General features: G+C 36.7%; 1 protein-coding gene across 1 annotated transcript; it reads right to left on the bottom strand.

The window, feature by feature from the left end:
• Positions 1–1,567: 1,567 nt before the first annotated feature.
• LOC127656773 (ensconsin-like) lies at positions 1,568–12,167 on the bottom strand. The gene is made up of 14 exons (XM_052145235.1): positions 12,035–12,167; positions 9,945–10,058; positions 9,643–9,717; positions 9,077–9,240; positions 7,360–7,471; positions 7,120–7,233; positions 6,772–6,920; positions 5,087–5,202; positions 4,714–4,943; positions 3,232–3,385; positions 2,708–2,879; positions 2,418–2,513; positions 2,215–2,265; positions 1,568–2,139 (listed from the first exon to the last, which is right to left on the bottom strand). The coding sequence occupies exons 1-14, from the start codon at positions 12,165–12,167 to the stop codon at positions 1,963–1,965; spliced, it is 1,857 nt and encodes a 618-aa protein (XP_052001195.1). The 3' UTR covers positions 1,568–1,962.
• Between the last annotated feature and the right edge of the window lie 5,719 nt (positions 12,168–17,886).

The raw sequence follows: 17,886 nt of genomic DNA, 5'->3' as shown, positions 1-17,886 counted from the left end.
AAAGCACTGGTCAGCAATGAGGACAAATGGAAAAATACTTATGTATAAGCTTTTACCCTCATGAGTCAAAACAGCAGCATTGCAAAGAGAGATTGTGAATTCAATTAATGATTACCAGCACAGTTATCTGACTATAATTAAATACATTTGAATGTATAAGATGTATACGTAAGATTATCTCCATAATAGACTATGACATCAATACTGATCTTAGATTTAAGGAAACGCATTTATATTCATAATACCATGAATATACTAAAATAAAAATAATACTAAATTAAAATTAAAATATTCAGGTTTTAACTGGTGGGTAATATACCTTTAAGTCATTATTTTTAAGTGCACATACCTACAGTAGCTACTGAGTGATGAGTGATATGTCACCATAGCAAATCAAGCAGTAATTAAGTTTAACTTAGGTTCTGAAGTAAGAAAATGTGATCTGTGAATTTTTTAAAGTCTATGGGAACATGTGTGCATATGTTGTTTTCTCTCAGAAATACAAGCTTGCTGAAGTTTCCATGAAGGTTGTGGTATCATATGACAGATCCATGAATTAAATTACCTCTAAAGCATGAAAAAAAGTATTAACAATTGATGTTATCAACTGTATAGCAACAACTTGTTGTTATCAAAGTTTTAGATATTTATAATATAAAACATGTATTCATGTAACAGTATACTATACATTAACTCACTATATGGACAGATGTTTTTTTTTGTTTGCTTCAGACAGCATTAAATTATGTTTATGTAAAAAAAACTTATACTTAAACTGATCTTTTAATAATAATTAAGTTTACCACTTGAGTTGTACCAGATGTTTCATTTTACATTAAATTATGTTAGAGTTCAATGGCAGTTAGAATGGCTAGTTTGAATGAATTATTCAGTCACTTTAAAGGAATATTCTGGGTTCAATACAGGTTAACTTTCATCTACAGCATTTGGGGCATCATGTTAATTACCACTAAATATTATTTTGACTTTATTGAGGTTACATTGAATTGAGGTTCAGTGAATTGGGTCAATTTTTGTAGGGTTTAGATACAGAAATGTGCAGCTTATTACTTTATAAAAGCACTTATAGTGGCAAGAAAAAGTATGGGAACCCTTTGGAATTATAATGTATATTTATGTATACATTTTCTTAAAATCTGTTTTGATCTTCATCTAAGTTACAATAATGAACAATGCAATTTGTTTAAGCTAATAACACACAAATTATTTGTTTGACAGTTAAACAAATTGTCTATAAATGGAGACGATTTAGCACTGGGTCTACTCTTCCTAGAAGTGGCTGTCCAGCCAGGATGGCTCAAAGGGCACACCTCAGATTGCTCAATGAGGTAAAAAAGAACCCTAGAGTGACAGCTTAATACTTTAAGGAATCATTGGAACAGGTTAAGATCTTTGTTCATGAATCTACTATGCAGAAAACATTAAACAGGCATGGTGTCCATGGTAGGACACCACGAAGGAACCACCGCTGCTTTCGAACAAAATCATTGCTGTGCTCTTGAAGTTTGCCAAAGACCACCTTGACACTCCACAACGCTACTGGGAAAATGTTTTGTGGACTGATGAATCTAAGGTTGAATTGTTTGGGAAGAACATTCAGTACTACTATGGCATAAAAAGGGCACCGCATTACAACATGAAAACATCATCCCTACGGTGAAGGGAACATCATTAATTCCCAAGTTTATCAAGATATCCTGCAGGATAATGTCAGAGTGGCTGTGCGCCCAGGGCCGTATTAACGTGCAGGCTTACCGGGGCTTAAGCCCCAGGGACCGCGGCAGTGGGGGGCCCCGAACGCCCGAAAAATTATATCAAAATTATATATTTATTTTAGTAATCAGCATTATGCCACAAATGCTGTCAATGGAGCTTAACCTGAATTGAACCAGTAATATTCCTTTAAGATTAATTTATTTATATACCTGTTTGCTGATGGGCCTATATCACTTCCAGGCCAGTGAGAATGCGGAAATATCGACGTTCCTTGAAGGCCACCTCTGGAAGCATGTCCTCCTCTTCCCTCAGTTCAAGCTTTGGGGTTTTTCTCGGATTTGGTAGCCTGATTATAGGCTTTTCATTCTCACAAGGAAAGGTGCACTTCAGTGATACAGGTTTCTGCAATGCATAGAAAATTAACTCTAGGGTCTCTGAATGGGGCAGCAACATGAAGCATTTTAGAAATAGTCTTACTTTCTCTTCTGAGTCTGTCTTTCGTGTTCTTTTCATGATTTCGTCCAGACGCTGTTTGGGAAATGTTTAAAGCACATTATACATTGTAATGTTCACTCATCAAGCTTCTTTTGTTACATTTTCCACGGTCAGTTCCACTATTTCTATGAACCCTTGAAAAATAAGGCTGAACAGGAGCAACTTTCTTTGTCTGTTTCTTGTACCTTTTTTCTCTCTTGGCGCTCAGTCTCTTCTCTCTGGTAGTGTCTCTCTCTTTCCAGTCTTTGCTGTTCTGCCATTGCCCTCTGGCAAGTCTCTCTCTGAAAATATATTATATGAGAGAATTTTGAATTTTTTGTACTGTACAACCACTATCTAACTTATATGATATCGTGTATGTGTATTATAATGATAAGAAATCCTTTCCTGAAACACTAAGCCTTTTAGGAAGAAGCTGGTAATGGTTGATGGTAATGTAAGTGAAAGGAGCTTATAAACTTCTGTATTTAAACACCTGTTGATGAAGCCTGTTTTCCTCCTGTTTCTGTCTGTGAGTATAGTCTTCCTCAGCCTGCAGTCGCTCTTCCTCTTCCCTCTTCCTCATGTCCTCCTGCAGTCTGAGGGCCTCTGATTCTTGTCTGGCTCGTTTCTCAGCGCTCTGACGGGCCAGAAACTCCCTGCTTCTTCTGTAGAGATAAACCACACAAGACTACTTGAGCCATCTAAGCCATGTTCACAATGTCAAAAGTTTACATCCTTTTTGTGAGCTGAAACAAGCTACTGTGTGATTTCAATCAATTTAACTCCCCTCAAATTACCTTCAGTTACTTGCAAAAAGTTAAGTTAAACAACTGTCACAGGCAAAAAGTTGACTTTTTGTTGACAACATGTAAAGGTCAAAATCAATCTGATTTGTATTTTTTTTTAACGAGTTTAAAAATAGTTGTATGAACAATTGACACAATAGGACATTATACTTTCAGTGCATGCATCAATGAAAAGATAAGTCTACTAAATTCTATCTCTTTCTCTCTCTACCTCTCTGTCTCCTCCTGTCTGCGTTCCTCTTCCTCCTTCTCTCTTTGGAGCCTGGCTTGTCTCCTTCTCTCTGCCAGCAGGCGAATGACCTCCTCAGGGTCTGTGGTCCAAGCAGCAGGTCTGACCTGGGCTTCATCACCATTGCGTTTCAGTCCTGAGAGTAAAAAATAGGTGAGAGACATATTCCACCAAAATATTCACAATACCACTCATAAGAAAATTGCTATATAGGGTCAAATAAATTAGGGGTATTTGGCTTGTAGCTAGAGCACTTTTTTAGGTTTCATACAGAACAGGAGCCTAGTGCAGGAGTAAATAACCTTCATCAAAAATCAAAATGAATTCTTTAAGCATACAAGTGTGCTTAAAGTTGATATATTTCTAAATTAAACTATATCACCCCATTCGTAATCTAATTGTAATTTTTTTTAAAGGGATAGTTCACCTAAAAATGAAAATTCTCTCATCATTTACTCATGCCATCCCAGATGTGTATGACTTTCTTTCTTCTGCTGAACACAAACAAAGATTTTAGAAAATACTTCAGCTCTTTAGGTCCATACAATGCAAGTGAATGGAGACCAGAACTTTGAAGTTCCAAAAAGCATATAAAGGCAGCATAAAAGTAATCCATATGACTCAAGTGGCTAAACCCAAATCTTCAGAAGTGATATGGTAGGTGTGGTTGAGAAACAGATAAATATTTAAGCCTTTTTTACTGTCAGTCTCCACATTCACAATCTTCTTGTTTTTGGTGATTCACATTCTTCGTGTATATCGCCACCTACTGGGCAGAGAGAAGAAATTGTAGTAAAAAAGGACTCAAATATTGATCTGTTTCTCACCCACTCCTATCATATTGCTTCTGAAGATATAGATTTAACCACTGAGTTGTGTGGATTACTTTTATGATTCCTTTATATGCTTTTTGGATCTTCAAAGTTCTGATAACCATTCACTTGCATTGTATGGACCTGCAGAGCAGAGGTATTGTTTTTAAAAAAAAATTGTAATTTGTGTTTTTCAGAAGAAAGGTAGTCATACTCATCTGGGATGGCACGAGGGTGAATACATGATGAGAAAATGTTAATTTTTGAGTCTTAACAGAAACATCTATATACACAGCCAAGTGCTAACAGCCGTGTGGTCTGTAAAACTGTGATGATGTTCAAATAATATTCCATGAACAATAAGTTAATACTCATCAATAGTTCACTCCTGATAACCATTTTATAACTTTATTTTCTGTATACAGTGCAGCAGTTTCTACAGTAGAAACGCTGCCGGTATAAAAGCACAAGCATTATTTGCTTCTTAAGTTATCCTGGCGTGCTGCTTCAGCGCTGCTCACATGCTACTTCCACTTGCTGTGTGCAACATGAGTTTGTCGCTTTAGAAAAAGACTACTAAATGTAAATAACTATCCTTTTGAGCAGATCTGTCTACAGAACCTATCGAAATGATAAAAAGATCTCTACTAACCATTCGGAAGCTGAGAGCTGTGTGGTGGGTTCAGAGGTCCATTTGTTGGTAGATTCAACTGAAGTTGCCCATCCTGTTTAATATCTCTGTGCAGACATTGTGGAGTTGTTTCATCTGGATTTAGAGGGCCAGTGGAGAGTTCATGCTCTGGCTCCAGATCCTCCTCGTCTGGGAGTGGAGGCAAACCATCTTGTTTTAGTGTTTTATGTCTGACATGTCTGTTCTGCAGCCTTGGAAATGGGAGATATGTATATGGAGAGAACAGGTCAAAAGACCAACAGTGTGATTTTATATGCAAGAAATAGTGAACTACTTTCAGTTTTAATCCCTAATGATTCATTTTTAATTATTTTTTTCAAAGAAAAAAAACTACCCTAATGGTGGGGGTACTGCATTTCCCTGTGGGGTTGTGCCCACTTTGGGTTTGATTTCAGTTGTTGTTTGAAGGTGTGTCTTCAAATCTTTTTCCTCAACATCCCTTGTTGCCACCTGTAACCCAGTATAACACTGCACATCAAACTCTCTTTTGCAAACATTTTTACATGCAACACAGTAATGCAGTATTTCATGCAGCAAACTAGAAACTAGAAATTAATTATAACCATCATTATACAACCCCAATTCCAGTTGGGATAGTATTAAAAATGCAATAAAAACAAAAAGGAGTGATTTGTAAATTATATTCACCCTTTTATGTACAGTAATTTCCAATCAGATGATTGCAACACCCTCCAAGAAATTGAGACGGGGCCATTTAAGACTAATAACAATTTAACGAGTTAAAATAACATGGCAATTTGAAACAGGAGATGTTTAACAAGTGTGGCAATCGTATCAGTGTATAAGGAGCCTCCATAAACAGCCTAGTCCTTCAAGTGCAAGGATCATTCAAGACTTGTCAATTTGCCAACAGATGCTTCAGCAAATAATCCAGCACTTTGAGAACAATGTTCCCCAAAGACAAATTGGAAGGATTTTGGGCATTTCACCCTCTACAGTGCACAATATAGTTAAAAGATTCAAGGAATATGGTCAAATCTCGGTGTGTAAAGGGCAAGACGAAAACCATTTCTGAATGCATGTGATCTCTGATCCCTCAGACGTCACTGTCTAAAAAAACATAATTAATCTATAATGGATATCATGACCATGCGGCATCCACAGATGCAAGTTAAGACTTTACTATGCAAAACAGAAGCCCTACATCAACACTGTCCAGAAGCACTGCCAACTTCTCTGGGCTCGATCTCATCTTAGATGGAAAGTAGAACAGTGGAACCGTGTTTTTTGTCTGATGAGTTAACACTTCAAATCGTTTTTTTAAAAACACAGCCGTTGTGTTCTCCAGGACAATGAGGAAAAGGACCGTTCAAGCTGTTTTCAGCATCAGGTCCAAAGCCAGTGTCTGTTTGGTCCAGGGGTGTGCCAGTGCCCATGGCATGGGTAATTCGCACATCTGTGAGGGCACCATTAATGCAGACAGATATGTACAAATTTTGGAGCAGCATATACTGGCCATTCAGCACCGTCTTTTCCATGGATGTCCCGGAATTTTCAGCAAGACAACTTCAAACTACATACTGGCCGAATAAGCTGAGAGTTCAGGTGTTAGATTGGCTTTCCTGCTGTCCTGACCATCTCCAATTGAGAATGTTTGGTGCATTATGAAGCACACAATATGGCAATGAAGACTCGGTACAATTGTGCAGCTGAAGACCTGCATAATGGATGAATGGGGGAAAATTCCACTTTCTAAACTTAACAAATGTCTTCAGTGCCTAAATGCTTAATAAGTGTTATTAAAAGTAATGGTGATGTTTCACAGTAATAAATGCTGTCCCAACTTTTTTGGAGTGTGTTACAATCATCTGATTTGAAATTAATTTAAATAAAAATTATTTTTAAAAACTATGAAATTCACAAGGCAAAACCTCCTAAAATGTTTAGTTGTAGTGCTTTTGTTTGTTTTTCTTAGCATTTTTCATACTGTCCCAACTTTTTCAGAATTGGGGTTGTATTAAAAGAACAAGTGGTCTAAAACCTAAAATGACCTCTCACCAGTTCTCTTTTAGTAATTTTGCAGATTGTGGCTTTTGGACCTGAGCTGGCAGGCTTGTTTACCATTTTCCCACAATGGATCTGTGGCATTTGTGTGTTGCTAGAGTTCTTAGAATGGCATGAGGCTGAACGACGACAAACATGAACAACTGAAGATGTATAGGGTTGTTTTTGTGAAGTGAAGACAATTAGTGGGGACGAACGAGTGCAAAGAAATAAGAGCATGAGTAAAAGAAAAAAGAATAGGAAGCTGAGCTTCATTACACACAATTGCAGCTAGTTTCCTCTTAATATCTAAATTAATAGTGAGATTTTGTTATTTTTGTTTAGTTTTCCCTAAAGTGGTACCTGTGTCTTGGGACAGACACACAAAGCTCTTACTCCTGGCTAGATAGGAAATGGTGGGAGTCTGAAGTCGAATTATGAGTTCAATCTCCCACTGGCTAAGAGAGTGGCGTTTAGCTAGAGAAAAGACAAACACGAGGTGGTGAGAACAGGAAGAAGGTTGGAAAAGTATGTGCGATGAGCCTAGAATTGAGTTTTAGTATGCCAGTTACTACGTTTTGAGTCATGTATTTGGAAATTCACCATTTGTTTTGCTCCCAGTGCTGTTGGTGACCCGGCGAGAGCAGTGGCCAAGTTTCTGTTTGGCTTTCTGACTTTTCTCCACTGTCTTTCGCATCACATACTCATAACGCTCCTGCAACATGGAATGAAAGCATTGTTCCCGTAAACCTGCTCTACATACACTAACATTCAAAGGTTTGGACACACCAGTTTCTCATGATCTTAAAAATCTTTTGATCTAAAGAATAATGCTTAAATGTTTTTTGGACAAATGTACATTTTTGAGTTAGATTGGATAGTGAAAGGAAAAGCAGTCATGAGAACTCCTTCATTATTGTTTAAAAAGTACAGAAGCCGTGAACCACAAGGTGAAAATAAAATTCACTTGGTGAAATGTTTTTTTTAGGTGTCTTGGTGCTTACCTGATTCTATGACATTCAACTTTTCTTTTCTTTTAGGGCAAAAACATTTCTCTAAATGGCCATTAAGTGAACTGCAGCCAGCTACCTGTTGTTCTTGCTCGTGTACACACTCTATAGGGACGCGAGCGAGCATCGACCAAAACAATGACGTAACGTACAAAAGAAACAATGTGATTAACCGTCATCATATTGACAGATGAGGTAGTATAATTAAAATTACACAGTTAATATTGATTTACTACAAACTTTTAGACTGTATAATATATTTGACTCTCCAGTGCTGGAACAGGGCTAAAACAAAGTGTGGATATTGGTCTGACTATGCGAGACTGTAGTTTGAAGTAATCACTTTTCTTTGCACGATACATTGACTGCATTTATACGATAGTCTATGTTGGCGATAGCTAGCTAGCCAGCTTTATTTTACATTTCCATTTATGCATTTGGCAGACGCTTTTATCCAAAGCGACTTACAGAGCACTTATTACAGGGACAATCCACCCAGAGCAACCTGGAGTTAAGTGCCTTGCTTAAGTGGCTCCCCGGGCTGAGAGAACGAGGGAGGAATGTGACAGGGCGGAGGGCGGGGCCGGGTTGCGATTATACACACCCGGTCCCTTATCAGGCTAATCAAACCTACGAGAGGGATAAAGGCCGACTGCGGAGGGTGTTGTGATGAGAGAGAGATCGTTTATGTGTGTGTTGTGTCTTTTGTTCAACTTATCATTAAAACTATTATTTATATCGTCAAGCCGGTTCTCGCCTCCTCCTTGCACGTTTAAATCCCTTTACAGTTTCATACGGCATTCATTGTCAAATCAATCAAGAGTTTAACAAAGCACTTAACACTGAAAACACAATGAGAGGTGTCGCAGCGGTCAAAGCGGTTTAGGGCTTCCATAATAAAGCATTGTGGCACCTAATGAAAAGGGTGGCTACTTTGTAGAACATAAAATATAAGATAGCTTTGATTTTGAAAATCTTTTACTTAATTCATATACTTTAATTTGTACTATTTCATAGTTTTGATGCCTTAACTGTTAATCCGAAATGTGGAAAATAGAATAATAAGGAATGACTTATCTTGTCCAAAGCTTTGACTGGTAGTGTACATATGTTTTTAATCATTATGGCAGAATCATGCATAGCATTTCAGGTAAATATCAAACGATTTTGCTTCAATCAGCGCTGCAGTATTTACGTAATTGATTTCACAAAAATAGATTATATATATATATATATATATATATAGATCTCTACAAACAGAATCTCTCTCACGAAATATCAGTCACAATTTATGTAATTTGAAAACTCACTTTTTCTTCTTTGAGCCTCTGTCTGCGTTTCTCCTCGACCGCCATCCTCCTCATCTCCTTTCTTAGTCGCTGCTCGTCCAGCTTCTTGCGCCGCTCTTCCAAGTGTTTCTCATAGTACTGCTTGGCCCGTTCCTCTCTTGCCGACCATCTGCATTCACGCAGCGCTAAAGTTCATATACATCTTAGACAACTATAAAACTTTGAAACATATCACAGTGCCATATAAAACTTAATAGTAATACACCTTAATTTGTCAGTTGATTTTTCTAGCCCACTAATCAAATGTAAGCAAATATGTGACATTGAACATGTCAACACTGTACAACATGTCAGATTTCCCTGCTGCCATTAAATCAGACAAGATGCTTTTTGGAATATTCTCAAATCGTGCTAGGGAACATGGATTAGCAGAAATTCTGAAATTCATGTAAATATATTTAACACTCTAATTGTTATGCTGAAAGTATATAGTAACTATAAATTTTGTACAAAATTAGAAAATTCAAAATAGAAACATTTTCACTAGTGGTTTCGACCACACTGTATATTCACAGTAAGATGAATACCCAGCTGTTTTTGGTATGCCTCTCTTCGTTCTCGGGCCAACCGCAGCCTCTCATCCACCTTTACTGCATTTGACTCTAAATGACAACGTAGTCAATCAGAAATGTATGTGTGCAGTGTACAAAATGATGAATTCATTCATGCTGGAATTTAAAAGAGCAGTGGAAAAAAGCTTATGAATAGATAACTGAAATTAAATCTTTTTTGACATTGTGTCGATGGCAGCAGTGTAGAAGACAGGAAGGGTTTTAGAAAGGAACAGTTGCAAGTGATATTGATTAATAATAATAAGATAATTTCAGACCTGCAATATGTTCATTTTTTTTGTTGATATTAATCTGTGCTGATTTGATGTACAATGGAGCACATGCTTTTCTCTTATGCGCAGAGGCTGGGGGATTCACGTCAGAACTGGGATCTAAAAAAGAGGCAGGCATAACAGATACTTTGCAAACTTACATAATGAGTTACTTAGTAATCAAATAGTCAATCATGCAGAAATTCACACATTAGTTACTTTTATCTATGAAAATGAATGCAGATGCAAAACAGCTTTGAATATTTAGATTTTTTAAGAATTCTATTTCTTGTCATTTATTCTTTACATTTTCCCTCAAAACAAAAAAAAAGTGGCCCTAAAAAAGATGTACCCAGGTTTTAAAAAGCTCGCTGAAAAGGTTAACCCAATGTTAAATGTAAGGGCGCTCTGTGACGCTATCAAAACATTGCACTCTTTGTTAGAGCATACCTACCAGCCTGACATAGCAGCTCAAACAATGGCAGGAATTTGGGGCTGGGATTTTTTTCTAACCAATGTTAGACAGGGGAGTGGTTAGGAAATCTATTTGAAAGCCTTTATTTTTGTAATTTCATTTGCTGAAGCTAGTGGCAGAAATTATACACTTCACTTTAAAAGAGTCATGACATGTTTTTTTTATTAATTTAAAATGATCCTCAAAGTTCACTTATAATATTAGTAATGTTTTTTGCACACAAAACAGACATATATTTGTCAAATGATCGTTTTCTATGATCATTCTGACCCTCTGTCAGAAACACTCTGTTTTGGTGCTGCTTCCCCTTTAACACTGGATAGTAAGTGGCCACTGTTATGATTGGCTCTCTGCTCTTGACTGAGCTGCTCTCTCTTTACTGTCTCACTGCTCACCGCTACTGAGCAAGCTACAGAAGGTAATGTAGGTGTTGATGTGTTGTTTTGGAGGTGGTCAGATGCATATTTATACCACAGTGTGACATCACAATGTGGAGGAATTAGAGAATGAGTCATTTTGGCAGCTTGGTTTCAAATTATCTTTTTGCAGTGAGGAAGAAGTTGTGAGTTCTGAAATGTACAATATGTTTTTATATTACAATGACCTCTTAAGTGTCAAAAGATCAAGGAAAATTGTGTTCCTCATGTCATTACCCCTTTAAGTTTGACCTCCCTTACAATGAAAGATTTAACTGTCAGTGCAGTATTGTTTAAAAACACTGAAGCAACCTCAGGCCCAAAAGGCAGATATAAACATGAACATGAGGCCTGTCTCATGCCAGTTTTGATACAGCCTAAGGCCTGTACAAAGCCTAAGGCCTGTACAACTATAAAGGCAGCATTTGTTTTGCTGTTGTTGTGTAGAACAACAAATTCAGCACCTGACTGAAGACTACATGGTGACGAGGTGAGCTTAACGCTCAATAGCAACACAGAATCCAATACAGTTAAACTGAGAGGTGAAGTGTCAAAACTGCTACATTTGCATACATTAATATGTTCTTGCACTTAAGCACTTAGATATGAAAGCATACATGCTTGTCATTGGGGCATGTTTCATAAAAGACCATCTACCATGTGATTCTGACAAAGAGAGACCCTTAAAAGTAGTTTGTAATTGCTTGCAAAAATAATGACTTTTGTCAAACAGGTTTCCCGAACACGCCGCCCGTCTTCGATTGGTTGTACAAACAGATGGTGCTTTAAAAATGGCACAGACTGCCTTTAAGAATAAACACCATAAACACATGTGTAGCTAGTCTCATCACACACTCACACTCACACACGCACATCATGCTTACTACATCACCATTTGAGCTTACCATAAAGAGATATCAAATTTAAGCATCAATTTACAATCTATTCACACACAGCACATATTCAGGCTAAAAAGACCTTAAATGCATATACTAATATTATACTAAACTAATACTTAAATGCATAAACTTAATCACATGCCTGTCTCCTGTGTTTTAAGATGCGTGTGTGTCATTGAAAGTTACACGCAGTATATTGTGGATCCTGTGTAAGCAGAGTACCAACATGAGCCAGTGTTCATCGATATAAAGGATATATAAACAGAATTACAGTTTAATTAGGGAATTAATCCTCTGATTACCAACCTCTCTGCCTCCTTGCAGTGTCGCACATCATCAGCGGTCCTTTTTCTGTGCTGATGGAGAGACCCAGCTCTGCCGCCTTGCCTGTCTTTCTCCACTCCCACTCCTGCTCTGCCAGGCTCAAATGAGCTGGCATCTTTTTGATTAATCGATTATGCTCCTGTGTGTGTGTTCTACTTCTAATACATGTACAGCATCTGTTTTGCCTGTGTAAAAGTCTTCCACTCCAGCTATCAGCTTATCAGTGCATCTCTAACAGCAACCAGGCTGGATGTGAGAGTGAGAGAGTGAGAAAGATACATTTTTTTTCTCAGGGAATTTGTGGGAGCAGCTGACTTGCTCCTGTCTGGGTTGCATCCAGCACATGTGCCCTGCAAGCAAACTCAGTCACCATCTGTATGTAAAAGTGCAAAGTCTAGTTACTCTAGACTAGTTCTTTCATTTAATCATCCTCCCACTTTGACTTGGGAAACATTTAATGTTACTTGAATTTGTGCTATTTTAGTGCATTTCTATCTTTAAACTGTGAAATACTATGCAATTGTAATGACACATTATTGGTACATTAATGTTTTCTTTTCTAAGAAGTAACTAAAGGCATATTTACATGATGTAAATTATGTAATTTAGTGAACAGGAATGCACTTTTTATTAACCTTATGGATCCCAAACCTAAACCTAACCATCAGTGGAGTAAAAAATAGAGCAAATGGAAGTTAATAAAATGCAATCTCCGAATTGCGCTTACCATTATTTATTTAAACTTGATTACTTTATGGTTTCCACAGGACCTGTACGAGTACTTGTGTCTATGAGGCTGCTAGTAGTGCCAGGTGGAAAAGTGAACACATTTGAATTGATGCAAAAATATCAGATAGGGGATGGCTCTTGTCAGTGACTCAGCAGAATGGGGTTGATTTGTGGGTCCATGAACATTCTGAAGCGGGGGGGCCTTTGAAGCCATTTAACTCAATTTCAGTGTTGTTTTAGTAACTGCATTTTGCCTTTTCAGTGATGTGTTTTTGCACATCCCATAATGATATACTTCAATATTCAAGGCATATTTTGACAGATTGTGCTACTGGTAAATGAGGATCTGTTCTCAAATATATAGCAAGCAAAATATGCCATGCTGGTTTTTCATGAAATCCTGACTTGTATTATGTTATTCTGCTTTTAGAGGACTGTCTTATCCAAATCAGCAGTACATATTCACTACAGTTGAACAGCCCCCCTGGAGCAGTGGTCTAGGTGCCTTGCTCAAGTATACAATGGTGGAAGTCAACCTTTTGGGTTGTGATCCTACAACCTCGGGGTTACTCACCGGCCTAACAAGCCACATATCTCGTGCAAAATGGTGTTGGTGTGCAAAATATCAGGAAAAGGAAAATAGCCTCTTGATTCAGACTTTACCTCTGACCGGCTGACCAACTTAGTATTTAAAAATAAAATCTTTTAAATGATTGCTTTCACATGGTTGAACAGAACACCATGTTTAGAGATTACTAGAATTATCTACAGTACAGTTCACATATCAGAAGTCTGAACTTGTATGATATGATTTGCATATGCCTATATTTACTGTTGTTTTAGTAGTCTAAGCTAGTTCAAGGTTAGATCCTCAACTCATTTTCTTTTTCTATCTTTCACCTTTGGAAATGTGGAGAACTTTGTCTTCAATAAACTCACTCACAACTTGTGGGTCTCTCTAATGGGTCAAGCTGCATTCCCCTACACATAATTTATCATACCAGAAAAGCATTAAAAGACAGGAAAATTGTATACATAAAGGTTAGATTTAAAATACCCTACTATGCGTAAATGCAAATTTCCTTTTTAGTTGTATTAACCATTGTAACAGCAGACCTACAGATACTAGTCAGTAATTATAAGCAGGTTAGGTGAGCTGTGGTGACATTTCCAGGTTTTTCAGATTCTCTGTATGTCCGAAAGAGAAGTTACATGCGTATCTGGAATGGTAAGACTTTTTTTTCAAGATAACAACCTGATGACAGTCCCTATATGGTAATATTCTTTACTGATCGTATTTAATTTAACTTAAGCAAAAAACAACAACAACAACAACAAAAACTCTTATTACGAAGGACCATTTGAGTTTTTTAAGAGATGAAAAATACAGTACAATACAATATAATATAACTTTGTTAATAATCGAGTGGCAATTTGGTTCTTGATGTTACATTACTGGCTCTTCAGGTCATCTGATTGGTTTCTTTGAAGCTTGAGAACATAGACGATGTTCTACAGAACTAGAGAATAAAAAAGTTCTTGTGGAGATTAAAAAGGTGCTTTGATGTCATTAGGCTGTTTAACCCTTTTTGATTCTAATTGGAACTTATATTTTAGTGCCTGTGCAGATGGAAAGCTTCTATGTAGATTTAGAAATCTTACAAATACTCTGTAATTAGATATCTGTAAACACATCCGAAAATGGAAGGATTGATTGGCAGACTGTCTTGAGTTAGTGATGAAGGGTGAAGGAATGAGGAAACAAGACTTGTCAAAGGTATATTTTTCTGTCAAAAAAGGTCACGGCTTGACTAGTAGAGTGAGTGTTACCCTGGAGTAAATTTGCCGATGAGTCACTGGTTTTGTCTGGACTAACATGTAGGTTATAAGAGCAGAGGAAAGGCTTCTGGGACTGAGACTGCTTCTGAACACTGAAAGAAGCCATTGAATTATTATTTACACAGGTACTTGTCATTTTCCCTCCATAATCTTTATGCTCATATAATTTTAGTTGTTTCGTGTGCTATGGAAATTTGGAAAGGCGGATTCAGATAAATGTAGCAATTTCTTTTTTCTTTTTTTTTTCACAATCCACCTGCACTGTAAAAATTTAATATGTGTTGTTTCCTACCTAATCTGACTCTTAAAATGTTTGTTCATTGGCTTAACATAATGACACTCTAATTCATCCTATGTTACCAGATGAAATAAATTTTTATCATTATTAAGTTTTTATCATTACGTAGTTCCTATTGATTTTTAGTGTCTGTCTCTTTAAGAGAGTCTTAATAGTCTTAATGTTTGCATTGTTTAGTGTGCACAATAAATGAGCTGTGGGAGAGGTTTTAATGTTCATAAATGAATAAGAGCAGATGGATCTGTAATTTTAGTTGTGAGAAGCTGTTCCAGTTGTCATTTCGGTTATGAGGTAAGGTTTCAAAATCTTTAATGACTCTAAACTGTACTGCTAAATCTTCAGCATATTTCAATAAAGGTTTTTAGCTATTGTCCAAACTTAATTGAGGAATTATACTGTATGTGTGATGATTTTTATTTTTTGGCTATTCTGTCTCAATAAAACAGCTATTATACTGTTGTGAAATACTGTGGGAATAGTAAACTGCTCTGTCGTTATACCAAATGTCACAGCAAAGATAGATTTCTGGGTTGTTAAATGTTGTTATTCTGGTTTGTGATTTAATTGCAAAAAAAAGTCCCTGCTAAAACATTATACTTACAGTAAATAATGGAACGCAATTGTGGTATCTAGCAACTAAACAGTTGGTTTCACTCTTGTGTTTAAATGCCCTTTTCGAGATTAACAAGAGACCTTATCTTATTTATCAAAAGTGGAACATTGTGACATCTTGAGTATAGGTGCTTCCATTTGTTGTGGAGTGTTTTATTTCTTCAAAAGGGATTCATTTCCGCAACTTTCGACATCGGAACCATTCCCTAGTGATGCCAATAGAAACATTATATGGCATTTACCTCTCTGAGGTATGTGCTTTATTTGATAGGCAAAACTGTAATAGCCTACAGCTGAGAGCCATTTAAACAAATACTGTCCTTTAGCAACAGAGTCTATTCCAGCGTGTCAGGTATGCATTTCGAGGGTTTGAATTCTTTTTTAAATATGTGAGTGATCTTGGAGACGAGATTCTATCTGTTTCTAATAGAAAAGTCATTTGTTTTACTAGCGACGTTGGTTTTGCCTTTTCTATGATTTATGCACAAAGAAGACATTGGAAATTGTGTAACATGCATTTTGACTGTGACAACCCTGTTTTTAAAGAGATACATACACATTATACAGAAGGTAAGGGAAATGTCCTATTTAAGTGTGAGAGTGGTCTATTGGTGTGGCAAATATCATGTTTGGTGCAAAACAAAATTTTTGCTCATTTTCACTATGCTAAATATAGCCTCTTGCATCTATTCTATTTGCTCATAATTTTGAGAAACATGTCTTTTGAAATGTCTATTTAGTATCTTGCAATCTATTCTATGGGCAGTTGTTGAAATGTCTCATCACTGTGGGTAGTATCATATAAAAGTTTAAAACCCACCCGAATTTAAAGCTAGATGCTCTGCACATCAATGCCATCATTTTCAGATATTAGTCATTTAAATATGATTAAAAGGTAAGCCTAAATGACAAATAAAGTTAATCTCTATTGGACCCTTCTTAAGTGAATTATTTATATCTCTACATGAAATAATGCATTGAAATGTTATTGCTATAGTGGCCTTGAGGACCCAAGTTGTGTTGTCACAGTCATTTTCACATGCTACAGATCCTCTAGACACACATTTTCTAACTGTCTACCAGTAGGACCAGAATCATGGCACCAATCAGCAGAGACCTGGTGGGCTGGGCGGCAGAAGCGCAACCAGAGGCCGCATTTGTCTCTGTGCTCATCCTCTTAATCCTCAGCATCACCCTCTTTGTTCTCTGCGCAAGCTGTAGAAAGTAAGTGGTTGCTGGATGACTTTTAAAGAGACATTTAACCTTTTAAGAGAATTTACTGTATTTGGGTTTTAAAAAAAGCATGCCCTTAGAGAAGTCCACTGGACATAGGCAACAATGTGTGTCCTTTAGGTATGTAGAAGAATGCCACCTTCTTGAATACTTTAAGGTACATTCCAGGACTGCATGGTCAAGTTTTTCCACTCCAGTCATTTGTAAGGAATGTAGCCCTTTTACAGAAGAAATGAGCACCATGCACAGTGTATATTGCACATGACTCATATTTGACAAGAAAATGTGAAGAAAGACAAATAATCAAGCAAATAATAAGTACTTATTGAGAGTTTGTAGTTAAAGAACTGCATGGTTTTGCAAATTAGTAGATGTCTGTATAGTGGTGTTAAAAGCCTAAGCAAAGTCTAATTTCCCAGATTGTATTGCTTTTTATATACATTTATTATAGAGCGGAAGTTAAATACTGTTGTAATGGTTCAAGCCCAAATTTCAACACACTTAAAAAGTAGGGAATAGCAATTAAAGAGACACACACTATATGCATATAGCATATCAATGCATATAAAAATGTATACACTTGCATGAGGTGGATACATTTTTGATTTGATAAGAAGAAATGTGCATTAACCATGATGGAAACACATTTCCTAAATAAACTCCAATTGAATTGGAAAATGAAAAAGGTTATCTGACTGAATAACTCTATCATAACTGTAACCAGCAGACCAATCATCACATCTGAAATGTTGCTCTGGTCATCCTGCAATCAAGGTGTCTAGAAAATAAGTTGAATACAAACTTGAACTGTGCCGAAGAGCAGGTTTATTGACACTTGAAAAATATATCCGTTCAACTAAAACATAAGGAAGGAACGCACACACATAGTGCTCCTAGAACATGAGACAAAGTCCTTTACAGAGTTTTGTCTGTGTGATCTAAACCGCAAGTATTTTATTGTATATAATAAGAGTCAGAGTGGCAACAATTTCTATGTAATGCGACGGTTTTATTCTTTTGAACACATGGTAACATGGTTTATTTGCACTTTGTTTTTGCAATATTGTGTTTTTTCATAAATTATATTTGCTTAAAAACATAGCTACTGAGGCACTTACAATGG

Source organism: Xyrauchen texanus, chromosome 16, assembly GCF_025860055.1.
Source record: "Xyrauchen texanus isolate HMW12.3.18 chromosome 16, RBS_HiC_50CHRs, whole genome shotgun sequence".
Classification (NCBI taxonomy): Eukaryota; Metazoa; Chordata; class Actinopteri; order Cypriniformes; family Catostomidae; genus Xyrauchen; species Xyrauchen texanus.
This window is presented reverse-complemented; position numbering and strand designations above follow the sequence as displayed.